Genomic DNA, 20,127 nt, shown 5'->3' with positions numbered 1-20,127 from the left:
TGGTGTTTCTCTTTCTTCATAGCCTCAATTCTGGTCATGGCTTTCTTAATATTTATGCACATCTCATCATCCAGCTCCAACTCAGGCTCATCATCCTATAGACTGTCTATTTCCCATTCATCCCACACAGGTTCATTATCCAAAGACTTAAAAGCAAGCTCTTTCACATCACATGCATACCTTTGTTCAGGATTCATTTGTACCTCTTCGCATTCCTCATGTATGGCTTCTTCTTGTTCAGCAACCTCATCACTAAGCACTTCCTCATCAATAACCAGGGCATCCATCTCTACATCCTCCTCACTAGATGAAGTATCCTCTGTTTCCTCACTAGTAGTGGTACTACTGGTCGTATCATCACTCGAATCAGCTTCACTCTCCTCTTCATCATTGACAGGCTTCTGGTTATCCATATTAAATTGCTTCTTATCCCCTCTCCTGTCATACAGAGTAATAACCCCTTTCCTCCAGTCCTGAACAGCTTTCACCGCTCTCAGCCATGGTCTTCCCAAAATAATGGGGAATGCACCCATTCCTGCAGCCATAACATGACAATCCACAAGCACCTTCACATCAAAAGCTTCCAATTCCAATTCCTTAACCATACCTAAGCATTTGACTTTCTGATGATTTGCCAGCCGAATTCGGAATCCAGACGCTTCAGTAAAATTAAGACCAAGCCTCTCCACAGCAGCCAATGTGATCACACAAATCTGTGCTCCACCATCTATGTATGCCTCCCCCAGATTCTTCCCTTTATACCACACATTCACCACAGGACATATATCAGGTAACTCCTGAACAGATAAAACAGTCACTATCCCTTTGGCAGGCTCCTTCTCTCTCGGATTCACAAGTCTTTTCCACTGACGCTTCAAATTGGGAGCTAACTCTATCAATTGCCCAAAAGTAATGTTAGCCTTCCTTTCAGCCATGTCCTCCTGCAAACTATAGCTATCCTGCCCACCCCCTAGTGGAAAATCAGTTACCTGAAACTTCCTACGAGGTTTCCGCTTCTGCTTGACCTTCACATCTTCTCCTTCCTTCACTTTACCTTTCTTCTTGCTGGGCCCTGCAGCATCCTTGCTTTCTCTTTCCTGTGACGTCCGTTTCCCCAAAGGCATCACATCAGCTTCTGCCTCCTTCGTCTTCTCAAGGGTGACCACATCTATCACCTTAGTTTTTCCTTTCTCTTCAGCTGTGATTCCACTGGGACCTGCTTTATCCCTGATATCAATACCATAATCATTTGACCTATCCGGTAACTGTGAAGGTAGTGGGTACATATCACCACCCATACGTTGAGGCTTATCACAATCTGTACTCAGATGACCAAGTTCACCACAGTTCCAGCATGTAGGAATGAAATGACGGCCCCTACCGCGACCACGTCCATACCCTGCTTGTCCATCTCCCCCCTCATAATTATTACCTCGGCCTCTACCACGTCCACCACCTGTACTTCCCATTAAATTTAAGCTCAAATTCTTCATAAGATCAACCATCTGCTTCATATCCTGTCGCAATCCCTCATCAGAACCTGCAGAAACCATAGGTACTCCTTGACTAGCTTGAGGCACCATCTGCATAGCTTGGGCTTCAGTAGGCTTCATCCTCTCAATCACTGCACTCATGGGTGTAGCCTCCACTCTACGAATCTCCGGCTGTGCTGCAACTGGAATCATCCCCAACTGATTCATCCGCTGCAGTTTCCAATCTTTTGACTTAGCAATCTCCACCGCATCCTCAAAAGACCTGGGCTTCTTCAATTCCACTTTCCAGCGAATACTCCTCTTAAGTCCAGCTACAAACTTGTTCTTCTTCATCATGTCAGGCGGCACCTGGTTTTCTCCCAAAGCCCTGCATAGAGTCTCCCATAGCAAAGAAAATTTCTTCATATAATCATCTATTGATTCAAACTCACCTTGTGTCAGAGCTTGCACCTCATGCCAAACCTTGTCGGGGTCTTCCACCTTCTTGAACCTGTTGCTAAGTGCTGTCTTCAATCCATCCTCAGTCATCTCAATGCGTGGAACAGCATCCCTCAATGACTCCTCATAAACCCTGTACCAGGTCCTTCCATCTCCCTTCAAACAGATGCTCAACAGCCGCAACACCTGTACCGACTTATTAATATGGTTGCTTATACATGCAACCTCCATCCTTTCCAAGAAGTCTGCCACATCCTCATTCGGACCACCATAAAACTCTAGATAAGACATCATCTTGATCCCAAGCAAAAACCCAAACACCTTCCTTCAATCTCTCACTCTGGGGCATACACCCTCGTAAGAGAAATCCCTGAGCTATCCTCAGTCAAACAATACCAGAAAGAGCCACTCCTCAGTGACACAAATCCTGAGCAACTCCTCAGTGGAACTATACCAGAAAGAGCCACTCCTCAGTGGGGGCACCAGAAGGATGTGAGGTGAAAAAAAGAAAGAAAAGCCTGCCTCTATAGCCCTTCCACCTCCCAAACTTGGAAACACTACCACGAACGGGGCACCACCAGCCACCGGCTGGAACACTCTCTCAACATTCGCCACCCACCCACACCATAAGACAGCTCAGAACCATGAAGGACAGATGATCATTCAACAAAAAAAACATATACAGCACCATACACACTGTATAAACACAGCAATTACACCAAAGACCAGGACTCTGGTCAGGATTTACTGCCAAGGGAATACACCCTTGCGTCTAACAACCAAGCCTCTGTCTCCTGATCTCTGTAATCTCAAGAGGGCGCCCACACCAGCAACCCTTCTTCACTTTCTCTGTAGCCTGGCTACTCTCTGTCTGCTGCTATCTGCCAATTGTCGTAGGCGAGCCCCACTGTCTCCAGCCCACACATCAGCACCACTTCTGCATCCAACACACACAAAAACCCAAGGCTCCCTCTCTGGTAAGCATCCACGCACTGCCTGCAATCACCGCCCACACAAGACCAGCTACTCTCTCAAGAAGGTGCCCACACCAGCTAACCTTCACTCAGCAGCTCCCACTCTCTGTATGTCGTGACCAGCAGCTTCACCAACCCCCAGAGCCTTGCAAAACCTCTTCACCACGAACCCACTGCTCACTGCAGCATCCTCAGACTTCTAGCCCAAGCCACATCTCACGTACCCTTCCTAATAGCAGCCCTCTCTGCTGCTCCAATCACCATGACAAGACGATCACTTTCTCACAAGGCCTCCACTCTGCCTGTCCCCTCGTACACTTGGCTGTACTCCAGCCCTTTAGCTGTTCACCTTGCCACCTGCAGCTCCTAGGCGGCCATCTTTATCTTCTCGCCCGTCTGCTGCAGAGCCTCTACCAGCTGTCTCTTTTAACGCCACCAGCCACCCTGCAGTAGCGCCAGAGAACCTCCACGCCAGCCCTTTTGTCTCTCCTTGCGCTCTGGTCAGCCACGCCTTCCAGCTCCTCAAAGAGTGCACTTCATAAGGGGGGCCCCTCTGCCCACGCTGTCCATCAGCCCTTCCAGTCGCCTTACTCCAGTAGCTGCGCTCCTCACCCAGTAGCGCTAGCCTTCCCAGCCGTCAGCTGCACACACCTGAGAATCTTCTGGTCGACCCAAACTGGCTACCTCATGCGCCTGGCTACTCAAACCATACACGCCTCTGCTCCCTTGATGGCTGCGCACCCTCAGCTTCAGCCCTAACAACCAGACAGTCTCACAGTCTTTGGCGTCTTCACGCCCTCTGCACACGGGAGGCTTCACGCTTCATATACCTGCAGCACCTCACTCTGTAGCTATCAGCTGCAACTCACTCCAAAGGCGACCCTCCCCTTTGGTTCTCCCTGGCGTCTGCAGAACACTCTTCGCCTGAGAAGCCTCTCCTATATCAAGGCGACCACCTCTTCTGTTGAGCAGCCCCTTTACTGCACGCGGCTCTCTCTCAAAACGGCCGCCTCCTTGCTTCACGCTCTCCAGCTCTCCACAAGCTTCTGGAATACAAGCTGGCAGCCTTCTTGCTATTCCACGTGTTTTTTTACAAATTGGCCATCTGACATATATTTTTTATTTTTCATTTAAAAGCCTCCCAGCCATACAATGCTACAAGGGCCCCCTCTTCTCCTTACATTCAGATCATCACACCGCACCGAATCTTCCAATAAATGCGAGAGTTGCCTGCATCCTCGTCATCAACATCATTATCATACTAAATCCGTCAATTCTCCAGTCGGTACCCAGCTTTTAGCAACCATCAGCACACCGCACAATTGCCATAAAACTCCAGATCTCCAGCGTCTGCTCCGAAAAACAAAACACGTGCATATACCAGCTCACAACCAAACCGCTCGGCCTATACACTTGCCAGGGCATTCAGGGCAAATTTCATTTGCAAACCACACGCACCATATGTACACTGATCCAAAATACCTCTCAGATTTTAGCCTGACAGTTGGCAACCCAAGTGGACAATTCATGCCTTACCGCCTCCTGTTGTGGCTAGTCGATAGGATCCTTGTCTACAATATCTTGTGCCTTCACCTTGGCACCGGATCTCGTTACAATATGGACTGTCGGGGCTTCATCTAATTCAACCAACTGCACCATACTGACACTCGGCGCCTTTCGTGCCAATTTTACTTGCTTTTCTGCCTTCTGGGCATCGTACGTTGCTGCCTCCGGACATTCTGATCGCCAATGGCCCTCCTCCAGGCAAAACATACAAGTTTTAGTGCGCGGCGTGGCACCGCGACCTCGACCTCTTCCACCACCTCGTCCACCCTGAACGAGCTACTCTGGAATTCCTACTGCGGCTGGGTAAGAGACACCGTCGGGTCAGAAGATTCTGTACCCTGCCATCCACCTCTGCCGGCCTTCCGTGCTCGACCATTATAATGGCAATCTTCCGTATTATGGGTAGAAGATTTACAAATCTCACACCACTGCTGATTCAAAGCACATTCATGTGCGGGGTGACCAGGGTTCTTGCAAGTAACACACCAAATGCCCTTAATCGGTGTTCTTTCCAGTCTCACTTTGACTTGGGGAGCTTTGCGAATGCTCCGCATGATGCTCATGTTTATGGTCTTTCCCTTTCTTTGACCCTTTCTTGGACTTCTAGGCTTCCTCATCCTTTGAGTCCTCACTGCCATCCGAATCAGACTCCGAATCAACATCATAATCTTCACTGTCACTTTCCTTATGCTTTCCTTTTCCGGTCTTCCTCTTAATTTTACTGCCCTTGCCTTTCCCATAAGTGTCTAATGAGCGGCCTGCCCTGATCGCTTGCTCAATGACATCCTCCAAGGGTATAGTTACCATATCTACTGTGGCCATTGCCGTCACAAATCCTTTGTGAGACCTGTCACAAAATATGAATTCAACACCTCCGGGGCTAGTTTCTGAGCCGCTCGAATCCTCTGCAACAAGATTCGGAAACAGGCTGCATAATTCTCCACATCCTTTCGCCCTTGCTTTAACTCCCGCAGGCCTTCTAGGATTTGCGGCATTGTCTTCTCTTTCCTGAATTGTCGCAAAAACGCTCGTTGTACCTCATCATAAGTTGGAAAGTGATCCACTGGATACTCTGCCAGCCATCGTGCTGCTTTTCCTTGCAGCGTTGTCTCAAACATCGCCTCCTTACGTGCGGCATCCACTGCCTCAGGCACGTTTAATGCATAGTGTTTGTCGAACTGTCTGACATGAGCATCAGGATCTTCCGAGGACTTTCCATTGAATTTGTTGTATCGAACTGGTGTTGCAACCACCATCACTACCGGAAGCGGAAATAATTGCCTTGCCACTCCAACTGGTGAACTAGGTGCCAGACTATGCCTTCACGGGGGCTCAGATCTTCTTGCCACAGGCAACGACCGAGCTCGTTGACGGTTGAGGGAGGGCACCGATTCATCCTCACTGGTTTGCGGTTCCCCATCGGAAGCAACACCATCGCGCTTCGCACGAACGGGACTGTGGCCTCTTCGACGACGCGGTTCTCTTGTACGTGGAACAATGGCGACGGTAGGCCTTGAGAACGCGCGCGCATGAAATCACCGGGGATCCGATGATCGTGGTCGCCATGTGTTATCCATCATAATTAATGATACAATTAATATGGATAAATGGTGTTAAACATAAGATTAAAGACTGTGTAATTCAGAAAGAACAAGCTTCAAGAATAAAATATATGGTAAACACAGAACATGGCAAAGATTGCACAAACAAAACACACAGACAAGATAACTCCTCGATTGATTTATTCATGTATTCCATACAATTTATAGCAGGCTAACCAGCACCGCTTGACATTCTAGTATGACTAGTTGCAACTCTTCGTTAATGTGTAGAAACCGGCGGCCGCCCATTACAGGCTTTATGGAGGAGGTTTAGGAGATGATGTAGGAGTTTCCCTCTTGGTTTATTCCCATGTGTTTTCTCAAAGAAGCAATGTACCTTTGATGCCTATTTAAGAGGCCACTCATCTAATATAAAGTGTGCATGATTAATCATTATACTAATCTCACCTACGCTTATGTTAATCAATGTTCTAGTCCTCCTAGCTTAAGTGATTCATAATGCTTCACTATGGTGTTTCTTGATCATTATGAACCACCCTAATCACTTCAATACAGCACGGCTTTGCCGCGGGATTCAAATGCCCGAGATCGAGGACACCCCAATAGATGCGGGCACTGGCAGCCCTAGGGTCTCTCTCTACAGTTTCTTTCGGATTTCTCAAAGAGGCTGTGGGATAGTTTTCCACTGTAGAAGATTACACTCTTTCTGTGGAAGTTAGCCCATAGGAGCCTCGCGGTTGGCACTTGGTTGACCCTAGGGCACTCGCAGCCCTAGGGTCTCTCTCTACAGTTTCTTTCGGATTTCTCAAAGAGGCTGTGGGATAGTTTTCCACTGTAGAAGATTACACTCTTTCTGTGGAAGTTAGCCCATAGGAGCCTCGCGGTTGGCACTTGGTTGACCATAGGAGGCAGATCAACAGTCTGTTTGAGGTGTGGCCATTTATAGGAGTCCCAACATCATTGCCTCTCGGATTTCCCGAAGGCTCAACATGTTTGGCAAAGGTTTCTCTGCATCTTCATGATGGACATGGCTCCCCCTTGCACTATTACTTGGGACGTAGTTGCTTGGACCAAAGAGGCCAAGGCAACCATGGCATATGAGGAGGATAGTGGGGGACTGGCACTGCAAGTTGCTCATCATCAAATCTTGACAGCTGTTGTTCCGGCTGCCTCTTCTATGTTCACTCGAACCCCCCCCTCCCTCTCTTTCTTGTCACTTTGATTATCGCTCCTTCAACAAAGCTGATTTTGCACTTAGCCTGCATGGCTGTTTTTCTTGGTAACTAATAGAAAGATCTCTTTTCCGGGAAAAAAAAAAGAAATCTATAAATGTCACGAGATGACAAAGAAAATCATTTTTTTGTTCAGACATTCAGCCTATTGATCATGTCCTCTCTAGAATCTTTTCAGCACTCTTGTACATATATATTTTTTTCTTACCTGTTGATTTGGATTCATGGACTGCATAAGCACCGTGAGGCCTTACTGTGGACTTGGCGTCATGGCCCTTCTCTCACCAACACTGGTGGTGAGCCCACCAGGCATTATAGACCACCCATATGGTTGTCCTCTCCCCCCCCACCCTCCTCTTTCTCGTCACTTTGATTATCGCTCCCTCAACAGAACCGATTTAGCACTTAGCCTGCATGGTTGTTTTTCTTGTTAACTAATACAAGAATCTCTTTTCCAGGGGGAAGAAATCTATAAATGTCGCCATGACAAAGAAAATCGTTTTTTCGTTCAGACATTCAGCCTATTGATCATGTCCTCTCTAGAATCTTTTCAGCACTCTTGTACATATAATTTTTTATCTTACCTGTTGATTTGGATTCATGGACTGCATAGTCATATCCTGCACTGATCTCAACTCATCTTTCACGTTTTGTTGCCTGGGCGTTTGCACAAGACATATCAATCATCATTTTGATTTGCATGCTTAACAACGTAGATTCTGGAATTTTGCATCAAAACTGATTACTTTAACATATGCTTATTTCCTGACAGTATTGCCTGTAAAATTAAAAGATAGCTTGCAAACACATAGATTCATATCTCTAGTTGAAATGTAGATGAACTAACACTGCAAATAAAAAATGAAATATATAGAAAACTGTTACAGAAGAGACAAAAAATGCCATTTCCAGAAACCACTAATGCTTTTTCACACGGAAAATGTCTTCGGTGAGATGATGGTAATAGGCCACTCTTCTTTAAATTATTTTGTAAGTTCATGGAAAGGACTTGACACTTGCAATTTAGAAAATAATGTATTGAGATCACATCTGGTCTCTCCATATATATCTCATCTAAAAAGGACTCAATAAAACGGCTGGCCAATTCTCCTTCAAGGCATATAAGGGGCTGTGCTGAAACTTCCTAGAGGACACCATAGAAAGAATGGGAATCACTTACGGATGGATTATACATGGGGCCATAGAACAAGCTTGATGAAAGAAGTGACGAAGAAAATTTGTGAAACCTACCATCAGTGACGCAGGGCTGCCCCGTAGCTCATCTCATGCATCTATTTGTAGTCTAAGCAGTGTTTATTCTTGACATTTGAAGGGGTAAACTCAGAAGGCCTGAAAAGCTTATCTAGATGAAAGAATAAGTTTTGGACATCCAATATGTATTACGTACCAAAATCTTTCTAGAGGTAGATGCAAGACAGTGGGTTGTGTGGAATACTCAAAGAATTTCAACTTTGCTTAATCAGGACAAATACACACACAAGCAGGAGTGCCCCATGGCAGCATGAAACAAACCCCAACCCCAACCACAGCCTCCCCCGCCCCCCCCCCCCCCCCCCCCCTGCATTTCGTCAGCCACGTGCCCATTGCAAGGTGCAAGGAGCCAAAGGAAGAGGGTACTCTTCCAAGGACGAAAACTATCCCAAAGCTGATGCTAGAAGTCTGTGAGAAAGTTGGGAGAGAGGCCCTGGGCTTGCCAGTTGGCAACGGCCGCTGGGGTGCCATCTACTGTGTGTAACAGAATGACATGTCCTAGCCTTGTCGGAAAATTGAGCGACCGACATGTCCATGCCGTGTTATGTGCAACCTTCAAAGCATAGGGGTCGATGTGCCACCTGCAATCATGGAATCCAACTTCCCTCATGGTCTGGGGTTGAGAGGGATAGTTGTACTCCAAGATGGCATCCTGACCAAAGGAAGTTCGGAACAAGCCGATGAAGCTGACCAATGCATCCCTTATGAAAAACCCAGCACGAAGTGATATACCATGCAGTCTCCAGTAGCATTTGGTTAGCTACCAAGGCTCTAGAGGCCAAATCAAGGTTCTTGCTACTCCAATGCTGAAGTTTGCTTTTAATGCTCATGAGCACAGGAGCGAATTGTTGTGCAGGCGAGATGTCAATGCCAACCTGACAACCAAGGTATCTGGCAGTGCATCCTCTCCCAATGCTGAAGTTTGCTTTTAATGCTCATGAGCACAGGAGCGAATTGTTGTGCAGGCGAGATGTCAATGCCAACCTGACAACCAAGGTATCTGGCAGTGCATCCTCTCCCAATCCCAAGTAAACCCCACATCCAAATCCCAATCTGTTTGCGGAGAGTCACTAATCAGGAATCCCATTGATTTGTGCCAATTGATGGTGGCGCCTACTGCTGAACAAAACATCTCCAAGGTAGTGTGAAAAGCACAGAGGCATGCTTGTGAAGCCTCCAAAAATATAGCACTATCATCTACTGACTTTGAGTCCAGTAACTCTTCCTTTGAGGGCGAAGAAGCGGCCTGAGACACGAAATCCCTTGGGTAACCCTAAGAAACTTGCTCATAGCCTCTACTATTATAAGGTAAAGTAGTGGAGCTAACGAGTATCCCTGCCTCACGGAACAGGAGATCTGAAAGCACTCACCACGCCCCTGGCAGACTAAAATTGTAATGTGGGCTTCCCTATACATGCAAGAGACCCCTCTAATCCACTCCAGGAAGAAACCCAGCCATCATGCCTTCCAAGAAGTCCCAATCCACTTTGTCATAAGCTTTTTCAAAGTCTAGCAAAAGGATGTCAAGGGGTTGTTGGCTAGATTTAGCCCCCTCCACACCTTCCCAAAACAAAAAGATGTTATCAAAAATACTCCTTCCTTGGAAGAAACCATTCTCAAGCTTCTTGCTACGCCAATGCTGAAGTTTTCTTTTGATGCTCATGAGCACAAGAGCAAACTGTTGTGCAGGCGAGATGTCAATGCAAACCTGACAGCCAAGTTATCTGGTAGTGCATCCTCTCTCAATCCATGCAAACCCCACATCCAAACCCCAATCTGTTTGCGGAGAGTCACTAGTCACAGAGGCATGCTTGCGAAGCCTCCAGAAACATAGCAGTATCATCTGCTAACTCTGAGTCTAGTAACTCCTCAGTGTGAAGAGGTAGCCGGAGGCCCGAGATTCTTGGGGTAACTTTGACAAACCTTCTCATAGCTTCCAGGGAGGTCTCTGTGAGCACGGGGTACACCCTTCTGCCTCCCAAGTTCCCTGATGCACAAGACAACTGGGCACTGAGGTGATTTGGTAGTACTAGGCAAGATGACAATAGAGCCTCCTCTATTCACGCCCTCCACATAAAATCTATTCAACCATGCAAAGATGCATCCATCCCTGCTTCTACGGTTATGCCATGAGTAAGATAAAGAGTTAGACCTCCTCTAGAAATCATCCTCTGTCCAACAATCCCTACCATAGAAGGAGAGTATGAATCTCTCCTAGGAGGTTCTCTCCAAAGGGTGTGTTCTACCCTTATGGCCACCCTTTTTGTCCAATGGCTGCTCAACAATGTTGAAGCCTCCTCCAACAATCCAATGATTAGCTTGGGGCAGCAGGTCTATGATGGTGCCCCAGAGGGCCACCGTCTCTCCCTGTACATTATTAGGCACATAGATATTCAAAATACCCAACTTCGAAGGTCCAGACATTAGCCTACGGCACGTAGTGATTCTCGGACAAGTAGGCACCGCGAGCTCCCCGAACCCTGAAATGCTCCCCTCCGCCTCTGATCCTTCCTCCGCCTCTGTTCCTCTGCCGTCGCTTCCTTCCTCCATCGCTGCGCCCCTCCTTCCTCCATTGTTTCCTTCCTCCTTCGCTGCCTGAATCGCTCCCCTCCGCCTCTGATCCTTCCTCCGCCTCTGTTCCTTTGTTTTCGCTTCCATCCTCCATCGTTGCGACCCTCCTTCCTCCTTCGCTGTGCCCATCCGCCTCTCTTCCTGCTTCGCCCCCCATCCTCCTTCGCCTCCGCTCCTTGCCTCTGCCCGCCCTAATTCGCCTCTTCCTTCCCCTCTGTTCGTCCCTACCTCTGCCCGCCCTTGTTCGACCTCCCGTTGATCATTTTGCCTCCCCTCCTCTAATCGACCTCCCATTGATCGTTTTGCCTCCCCTCCTCTAATCGCCTCTTCCCTCTGTGCAGCCCTGTTGTGCTGCCCTTCCCCCACCCCTCTTCGCCTCTGTGTCCAGCCATCTCCCCCTTGCCTCCCTTTCCTTTTTGCTTTTCCCTTTTCCACCCTCCTTTCCTTTCCTCCGCCTCAACGCCTTCCTCTTCCCCTTGGTTCGGATTGCTCCTCATCCGGGTTCAAGTCGGCCTTTTTCTTCGATTAGCATCATGGCTAATCATTCTCCCTCAGCCGAGCGAACCATTGTATTTTCCGAAGCCGAGTTCGGGGTCCTCTACGCTGAAATAGAGAAAGACTCCAAAACGGCCCTCATTGCCAGAATCTTCGGATCTCACCCGTCCCGTCTCCAGGCTCGGGATTGGGTCCTGGCGGTGTCAGGCGTTTTTCTGAAAGATCTTTTGGGCCTGTGTATATATGGATGCGTGGCGTGTGTGAAGGTTTTGCCTGTGAATGCGTTGGCAGAGTGATTTTGTGGATGGTTTTGTTTTGAGGCCGGTCCGGAACGTGGTCAGCTCGAGTTGATATTAGCACTCGGTCGCTTGTTTGTGTACGTGTCCAAGTATACATGGGCACTCGGAAGGTTGTGTTTGAAGTGTATGGAGACATGGGCAAATAAAGATGTGGATAGTATGCAAAAGCAATGGTGTGAAAAGGAATGTTGAGGTGGCAGGCCTTAGAACAAAATAAAATTAATGATAAACGTGGCCACTGAAAAGAATGGCCGTGTGGGAGCTTTACGAGCTGCCAGCGCACACTATCTAGAGGGTTGGCAAGCACGTGAAGGTGGCCGCTTTGAAGCAGTGGATGCCTGGCTGGGGAGTCGGCGGGTTGGAAAAGAGTGGCCGCCTTGCAGAGCTGGGGGCTTCTCGGGCGAAGAGCAGGTAGCGCAGCTGCTGCAGGCGTGAGGAGAAGACCGCCTGGCGGGTGATCTGCAGAGCCAACGCAGAAGAGGATAGCCGCCTTGTACGGAGGCCGTGCTGGTGATTCGGCGGTGACTGCTGGCGATGGATGTGAGCCGCCTTTAGCAACGGTGAAAGGCTGCGTTGGTCATACGAAGCTGGTACACTTGTAGCTGGCGGCGACTGAGGAGCAGCGAAGAGAAGGTTGCTGCCTTGTGAGAGAGCCTGGAGCGCAAGACGAAGCAAGTGGCCTTTTGTTTGTGTGTGGCTAGGTGCAGCCACAGGTGCAGCCGGTTCTCGTGAGCGGACAGAGCCAAGGGAAACAGCTGCAGCGCGTAGAGCAGAAGCATGGTGAGGTGACCTTGCTGGGAGGCCGCTTTTGAGGTGGAGCGCAGACACACAAGGCTACAGAGAGGACCAGCGTGCAGCTGCTGATGGCCAGTGGTGGTAGGTTCGCCACAAGAGGGACATGGAGGTTGCTGATGGGCTGACGACTTGCAGAGGAGGTCGCCTAGATGATGGCTGTGGCTGACTGGGCAAAAGGAGTGTAAAGAGGGGCCGTGAAGCTGTTGGGTTTTGGAGGGCTGTGGACAAAGGATCGTGCAGAAGCTGGTGGGGCTGATGGCACATCAAAGATAGAGAAGGACAGGTGTTGCTGCTTGGTGGTGGGCCGGTAGCACTGCAGATAAGCTGCAGGTGACAGAGGATCACAGAGACAGAGAGAGAAAGCATTGAGTGAAGCTGCTGCTGACGACACATGCAGAAGTGATGGGCTGTAGAGAGTCGAGGGTTAGCTGGTGGGGCGCGTTCTGAAGAGAGAGTGGCCGGGTTCATTTTGGTGTGATTGGCACAACAGGCAGGCGAGTGGTTCGCGGTGATTGGGGATGTGGTGTATCCTCGGCAGTGTGACAGGTCTGAGTCAGTGTTTGTAATGGTTGTGTGAGTAAGGCTTCTATGTCGGGAGAAGCTTGTATGAAATGTTTTGACTGGAAATATATTGCTGGGTGTTTGCTTTGTCTATGGTGCCCCTGTTTGGTGCTGTCTGTCTGGCGTGGGTTGGGTGGTGAAGTGTGAGGAACGTTCCAGCCGGTGGCTGGTGGTGTCCCTGTTCGTGTGTTGTATTCCAAGTTTGCGGGGTGAAGGGCTATAGAGGCAGTGTTCTTTCTTCTTTTTTTCACCTCACATCCTTCTGGTGCCCCCACTGAGGATAGCTCTGGCGTTGTTCTTTGCCTAGAAGGGCGTATGTTCCACTGAGGAGAGCTCAGGGATTGTTACAGGTTGTCAGGATGTGGTCTTATCCGGAGTTTCATGGCAGGAAGGGAGAAGATGTGGTTGACTTCTTGGAGCAGATGGAGTTGGCATGCATTAGCAATCATGTGACAGATGAAGAGCAGGTTCTGAGGCTGATAAAGATTTTTTTGAAGGGAGATGCCCGAAGCTGGCTTAAGAATTTTGAAGCACAGGATGCGGCATGTAAGTTACATGGTGTTTTGACCTTAGACAGGTTGAAAGAAGGCCTTTTGGAGCATTTTCAGCAAGCGGAGGATTCTAGTGTGATTTGGCAGGAGTTGAGCATCTTGAAGCAGGTTCGTGGGCAATCACTGGATGATTTTGTGCAGGTATTTACATGTTTGTGGGGTAAGTGGTGTATGACATTGAAGCAGGAAGTTCCTCCTATGTTTTTGAAGAAAAGCTTGTTTATTGATGGTTTGTTACCCCATTTGAAGGTCAGGGTTGAGTTAAAGAATCCCAAGTCATTTGATGATGCAGTTAGGATTGCTAGGGAAAAGGAAGGCAAGATTTTGAAGCAGATGGAGATGGGTATTTATCCGTATGAAGGTGTTGTGTCTGCAAGGGATATGCATGTAAATTTGGTTGAGGTGGATAAGAGTCCTATGCAAAGTTTGATTAGACAGGAGCCTCAAAGGCCGATACAGGTACAGAGGGGGATGTTCTATATGCCTTCTGATTTTTTTCCAAAGTCTTTAAAGCAGGTGAAGGTGGATGAAAAACAGGTGAAGGAGCAAAGTGAAGATGAGGAGTTGCCAGTGGATTCTTCTTTGGATGAGGATGTCATAGCTGTACATGACAGTGAGTTGGAAGGTTCTATTGAAGATCAATTGCATTCGGATTTGGATGATATGCATGCACATGGAAGCAAAGCGGATGATGCCTTGGGATTGGCTGATGATGAGAAGGAAGAGGAGCTGGATACAGGATGCTTTGAGGATGATTCTTTACCAGATTCTGCAAGGGAGGAGGATGGGGTAGAGACTTCTGATGAACTGAAGATGGTTTGTGATGCGGATGTGGAGAGTATGGAGGAAGATCCTATCATTATGGATTTTCTTGGACAGCTTGATGGTGGTTTGGTACCTGCGATGGAAGGTATGGATGTTTTTCCATTTGATGCATTAGGTGCTGGGGAGTCTTTGGACAATGATACCAGGGGGGTTGGCGACATTCAAGGAGGTATGCATGTAAATTTGGCTGATGAAGAGCGTTGTGATGATGTGAGTATTGTGCCTGAGGATGATATATGGGAAGTTGCTAGCCTTGATGAACAGGAGCCAGAGATGGAGATGGATGCAGGTATGGTTGAGAGTGTAGCTAAGGCTTCTTTGCGGGTTGCTGAAATGCTAAAGGCAAAGTCCATGGATGACAAGGGTTCTGAACCAGTTGAGCTGTATGGTTGTGAAGAGATGCCTGAAGTACAAGAGCTGGAAGTGCTTGTGGACACTCCCATTGGAGAGGATGTGGATTTTTGTCTGCAGAAAGGTCAAGATGCTGGAACCTGGCCTTCGCTGGTGTTAATGAATTGGATGCCTAATGCTGTAATGCCACAGGTTTGAAGACGAGGGGGTTTGTTGTGGGTGAAGTGGAGGTAAATGATTTTGTGATGCATATGGTCGATGTTTGGTATGCAGTGATGCAGCCATGGTGTTTCAAAGATGTTGGGGAATGGGATGGTGAGTTGTTATTTCCTTTTGATCCTGGTGGATAGCTATCGGAATTTATCTTTTTGCTGCTGAGCATGAATGCTCTAGCAGATGGGGGGGGGGGGTGGCAAAGTATGTCAGGCGTTTTTCTGAAAGATCTTTTGGGCCTGTGTATATATGGATGCGTGGCGTGTGTGAAGGTTTTGCCTGTGAATGCGTTGGCAGAGTGATTTTGTGGATGGTTTTGTTTTGAGGCCGGTCCGGAACGTGGTCAGCTCGAGTTGATATCAGCACTCGGTCGCTTGTTTGTGTACGTGTCCAAGTATACATGGGCACTCGGAAGGTTGTGTTTGAAGTGTATGGAGACATGGGCAAATAAAGATGTGGATAGTATGCAAAAGCAATGGTGTGAAAAGGAATGTTGAGGTGGCAGGCCTTAGAACAAAATAAAATTAATGATAAACGTGGCCACTGAAAAGAATGGCCGTGTGGGAGCTTTACGAGCTGCCAGCGCACACTATCTAGAGGGTTGGCAAGCACGTGAAGGTGGCCGCTTTGAAGCAGTGGATGCCTGGCTGGGGAGTCGGCGGGTTGGAAAAGAGTGGCCGCCTTGCAGAGCTGGGGGCTTCTCGAGCGAAGAGCAGGTAGCGCAGCTGCTGTAGGCGTGAGGAGAAGACCGCCTGGCGGGTGATCTGCAGAGCCAACGCAGAAGAGGATAGCCGCCTTGTATTGGAGGCCGCGCTGGTGATTCAGCGGTGACTGCTGGCGATGGATGTGAGCCGCCTTTAGCAACGGTGAAAGGCTGCGTTGGTCATACGAAGCTGGTGCACTTGTAGCTGGCGGCGACTGAGGAGCAGCGAAGAGAAGGTTGCTGCCTTGTGAGAGAGCCTGGAGCGCAAGACGAAGCAAGTGGCCTTTTGTTTGTGTGTGGCTAGGTGCAGCCACAGGTGCAGCCGGTTCTCGTGAGCGGACAGAGCCAGGGAAACAGCTGCAGCGCGTAGAGCAGAAGCATGGTGAGGTGACCTTGCTGGGAGGCCGCTTTTGAGGTGGAGCGCAGACACACAAGGCTACAGAGAGGACCAGCGTGCAGCTGCTGATGGCCAGTGGTGGTAGGTTCGCCACAAGAGGGACATCGAGGTTGCTGATGGGCTGACGACTTGCAGAGGAGGTCGCCTAGATGATGGCTGTGGTGGCTGACTGGGCAAAAGGAGTGTAAAGAGGGGCCGTGAAGCTGTTGGGTTTTGGAGGGCTGTGGACAAAGGATCGTGCAGAAGCTGGTGGGGCTGATGGCACGTCAAAGATAGAGAAGGACAGGTGTTGCTGCTTGGTGGTGGGCCGGTAGCACTGCAGATAAGCTGCAGGTGACAGAGGATCACAGAGACAGAGAGAGAAAGCATTGAGTGAAGCTGCTGCTGACGACACATGCAGAAGTGATGGGCTGCAGAGAGTCGAGGGTTAGCTGGTGGGGCGCCTTCTGAAGAGAGAGTGGCCGGGTTCATTCTGGTGTGATTGGCACAGCAGGCAGGCGAGTGGTTCGTGGTGATTGGGGATGTGGTGTATCCTCGGCAGTGTGACAGGTCTGAGTCAGTGTTTGTAATGGTTGTGTGAGTAAGGCTTCTGTGTCGGGAGAAGCTTGTATGAAATGTTTTGACTGGAAATATATTGCTGGGTGTTTGCTTTGTCTATGGTGCCCCTGTTTGGTGCTGTCTGTCTGGCGTGGGTTGGGTGGTGAAGTGTGAGGAACGTTCTAGCCGGTGGTTGGTGGTGTCCCCGTTCGTGTGTTGTATTCCAAGTTTGCGGGGTGAAGGGCTATAGAGGCAGTGTTCTTTCTTCTTTTTTTCACCTCACAGCGGCTCTGCCCTGCTCTGACCTCGCTCTACACTTTTAAGATGTCAGGTTGCTTGGAAGAGGTTTCTTCCAAGTGGATTTTGATTCTGAGGACGCAGCCTCAGAGGTTTTGAAGGGCAGCCCTTTGCCATTGGGCCCAAGGAAGATATTCTTTGTTCCCTACTCTAGCTATTTTGACCTTGTTGAGGAAGACCGGAACCGTTTCCCGATTACTCTCAGATTCCCAGGTCTTCCTCGCACATATTGGCCTATGTTAGAGGCCATTGGGTCTGCCTTTGGGCTTGTTCTTCAAGTGCCCCTCCTTCACGCCTTGCCGACATCTTCTGCCCAGGTGGTCACTAGCTCGGCAGATGCTGTCCCCAGGGTCATGGTTCTTGCCCGTGACATTGAACTCTTTGAGGACTATGTTTTGCTTCCGGGCCCTTGTGGCCCTTTGAAGCAACGTATGGAGATTGCAGGTAAACCCGATCAGTGCCGGGTTTGTCAACAACAGGGTCACTTTGCTCGAGATTGTCCTCGGGCTCGAGGTCGCAGGAGGCCTCGTAAGCGTGCCTCTCAGGCGTCACCTCCCTTGGTTTCTTCCCGTCCTTCAGTCTGCCAGGTGTGGCGAGCTGTTTCTCACGCCCGCCCCTCTGGTGCGATTATGGGAAGGCTTCCTCGGATCATGTACAGATAGATGATGTTTCTGGTCAGAGGGATGTGTCAGCTGATGCATCTTTGCAGAGAGATGATATCTCAGATCAGGATGACTTTGTGGAGTCCACTCTACTTGGAGGGGGCGATATGCAGGATGTTCAGAGTGGGGATCATGTATTGTAGGATTTTCAGCATGATGCCATTGCCCTTGATGCCCCGGTGCAGGGCCTCCGACAAGGGCATGTCAGTGGACTTTGCCCTGTGGATTTTCCCGTCCTCCAGCATTATGAGAGGCGTCCTCAGGCTGCCCATCGTCTTTTTAGATCGGGGGTCAAACCCTTTTCTATTCCATGAGAATCGTCTCATGGAATGTGCAGGGCCTTGGAGGGCTTCCCACCCGTGGTAGGAAGCGCCTTCTGAAGGACCAGCTTCACCCTGCTGTTACAGGAGGGTCTATGAATGTGCTTTTGTTGCAGGAACACAAATTGGATAGATCTCAGTGTGGCAAAACTGGTAAGATGCTTTCTGGCCACACCTTCTGGTCCTCGGCAGTTGGGACTAGAGGGGGTGTTTGTATTTCAGTGGAAGCATCTATTATACCTCATGTTATTGGGCACGGTGTTATCATCCCTGCTAGAGCGCAGTGGATCTTGATCATGCATGAGGGTCAGAAATTAAGAATCTTGAATATCTATGCACCTAACGTGAGAGGTGAAAGGGTGGCCTTTTGGGACACCATTACAAATGTCATTCCCCAAGTTGATCATTGGATAGTGGGAGGAGATTTTAATATGGTTGAGCAACCTTCTGACAAGAAGAGTGGACGCGAAGGGGGTTTACACCTTTTGGAGCGAGCCTCATGGGAGAGGTTCACGCTTTCCTTTAGGCCAGATTCCTTATCTTTCTCTTGGCATAACTGCAAGAGTGGGGATGAGAGCATCTTTGCACGTCTAGACAGGTTTTATGTGGATTATTGATCCTTGGATAGAGGAGGCACCATTGCTAATATGCCTGGTACCACCACATCCGATCATTGCCCCGTCGTTTTGTGTCTCAGGGAGCCTGGGGCTCGCTCGGCCTCTCCCCGTATCCGTATCCCTGACTCTCTTTATCTAGATGCTGACATTTCCCTTGAGATCAGAGAGATATGGAGATCTTGTGACGGTCGTGATCCTCGTCATAATATTGCGCTAGCTCTTGAGAGGACCAGCCATCATTATCATAGCACTGCCTTGTCTAAGAAGAAGGAGGCTTTGGACAAGGAGAGAGCTATTAGGCGTAGGATTGCTGCTCTTCAGAGGGAACATGAAAAGCATCCACATGCGACTTGGATTACAGACCTCTTGACCACAGTTAGAGCAGAGCTGCAGTTGGCCATGGATAGGAGGGCTGAGTTCGCCTTTCATGCGAATGAGGCCTTTTGGACTCAGATGGGTGGGCCGTGGCAGATGCAAGAAAGAGTTTTTTCAGCACACTGGCCTTCCCATAGCAGGGATTCCATGAGGTATTTTAAGATTCACAGGGTGAGGCTCAGATTGAGCTTGATAAGGTGAGGGGTATTGCTTCAGAATTTTATCGGTCTTTGTTGACTGCAGAGGTGCCCTCCCCTCAGAGAGATGTGGCACGGTAGAAAGTTTGGGAGTGCATGCTGAGGCTCATTACACATGCTATGTGTTCTTCCCTGAGTGCCCCTTTCTCGAAATATGAATTCCTTCACGCACTGCATGCTCTTTCCAGTGGTTCATGCCCAGGGGATGATGGTCTTTCTCCCGCCTTCTTTATTCTTTTTTGGGATCATATTGGAGATGCTATCACTGTTGCCCTTCAAGAAATGTGGTTGTCGGGTATGATGCCTCCATACCTCACAGAGGGGCTGATTCACCTTATCCCCAAGAGTGGGGACAAGACTGACATCAAGCAATGGAGGCCCATCACCCTCCTTGGATCTACATATAAAATTTTAGCTAAAGTCTTGAGTATAAGGTTGTAGCCGATTCTCCAAAGGACTATCCATGATACCCAGAATGGGTTCCTCCAATAACATCTTTTCTTGTTGTCGAGTGGGCAAAGTCTTGTCAGCAGCCTCTTGCCATTCTTTTGCTTGATTTTGAAAAAGTTTTTTTTGGAGGGCTCTATGGCACACATGGGGTTTTCCCAAAACTGGATCAGAGGGGTGTTTTGCCTATACAGGGAGGGTCATAGCACTGTTTTAGCTTGTGGGGGGCGCGGTGAGCATTTTCAGATTTCCCGTTCAGTGAGGCAGGGCTGTCCCCTCGCCCCTTTACTGTACCTGATTGTAGCTGAGGCTATGAGCAAGTTTTTTCGGGCTACCCCTAGGTGTTGTGGGTCTCAAGCTGCCTTTATGCACAGAGG

At 49.0% G+C, this 20,127-nt stretch overlaps 1 protein-coding gene across 9 annotated transcripts in view; it reads right to left on the bottom strand.

Annotated features, from left to right (window-relative positions):
• Positions 1–20,127, bottom strand: part of LOC147631850 (uncharacterized) — a 231,822-nt gene that overhangs the window by 7,063 nt on the left and 204,632 nt on the right. For all 9 annotated transcript variants that reach the window (XR_015267360.1, XR_015267361.1, XM_086808399.1 and 6 more), the window contains one exon: positions 7,850–7,922. Coding sequence is in view for 7 of the 9 variants with exons in the window: in XM_086808399.1 (XP_086664525.1) it covers positions 7,850–7,922 (73 nt within the window). In the remaining 2 variants the exon portion in view is untranslated. The remainder of the gene's footprint in view (positions 1–7,849; positions 7,923–20,127) is intronic.

The sequence above is a fragment of the Cibotium barometz genome, chromosome 14 (assembly GCF_041138505.1).
Source record: "Cibotium barometz isolate CiBa-2024 chromosome 14, ASM4113850v1, whole genome shotgun sequence".
Lineage (NCBI taxonomy): Eukaryota > Viridiplantae > Streptophyta > Polypodiopsida > Cyatheales > Cibotiaceae > Cibotium > Cibotium barometz.
This window is presented reverse-complemented; position numbering and strand designations above follow the sequence as displayed.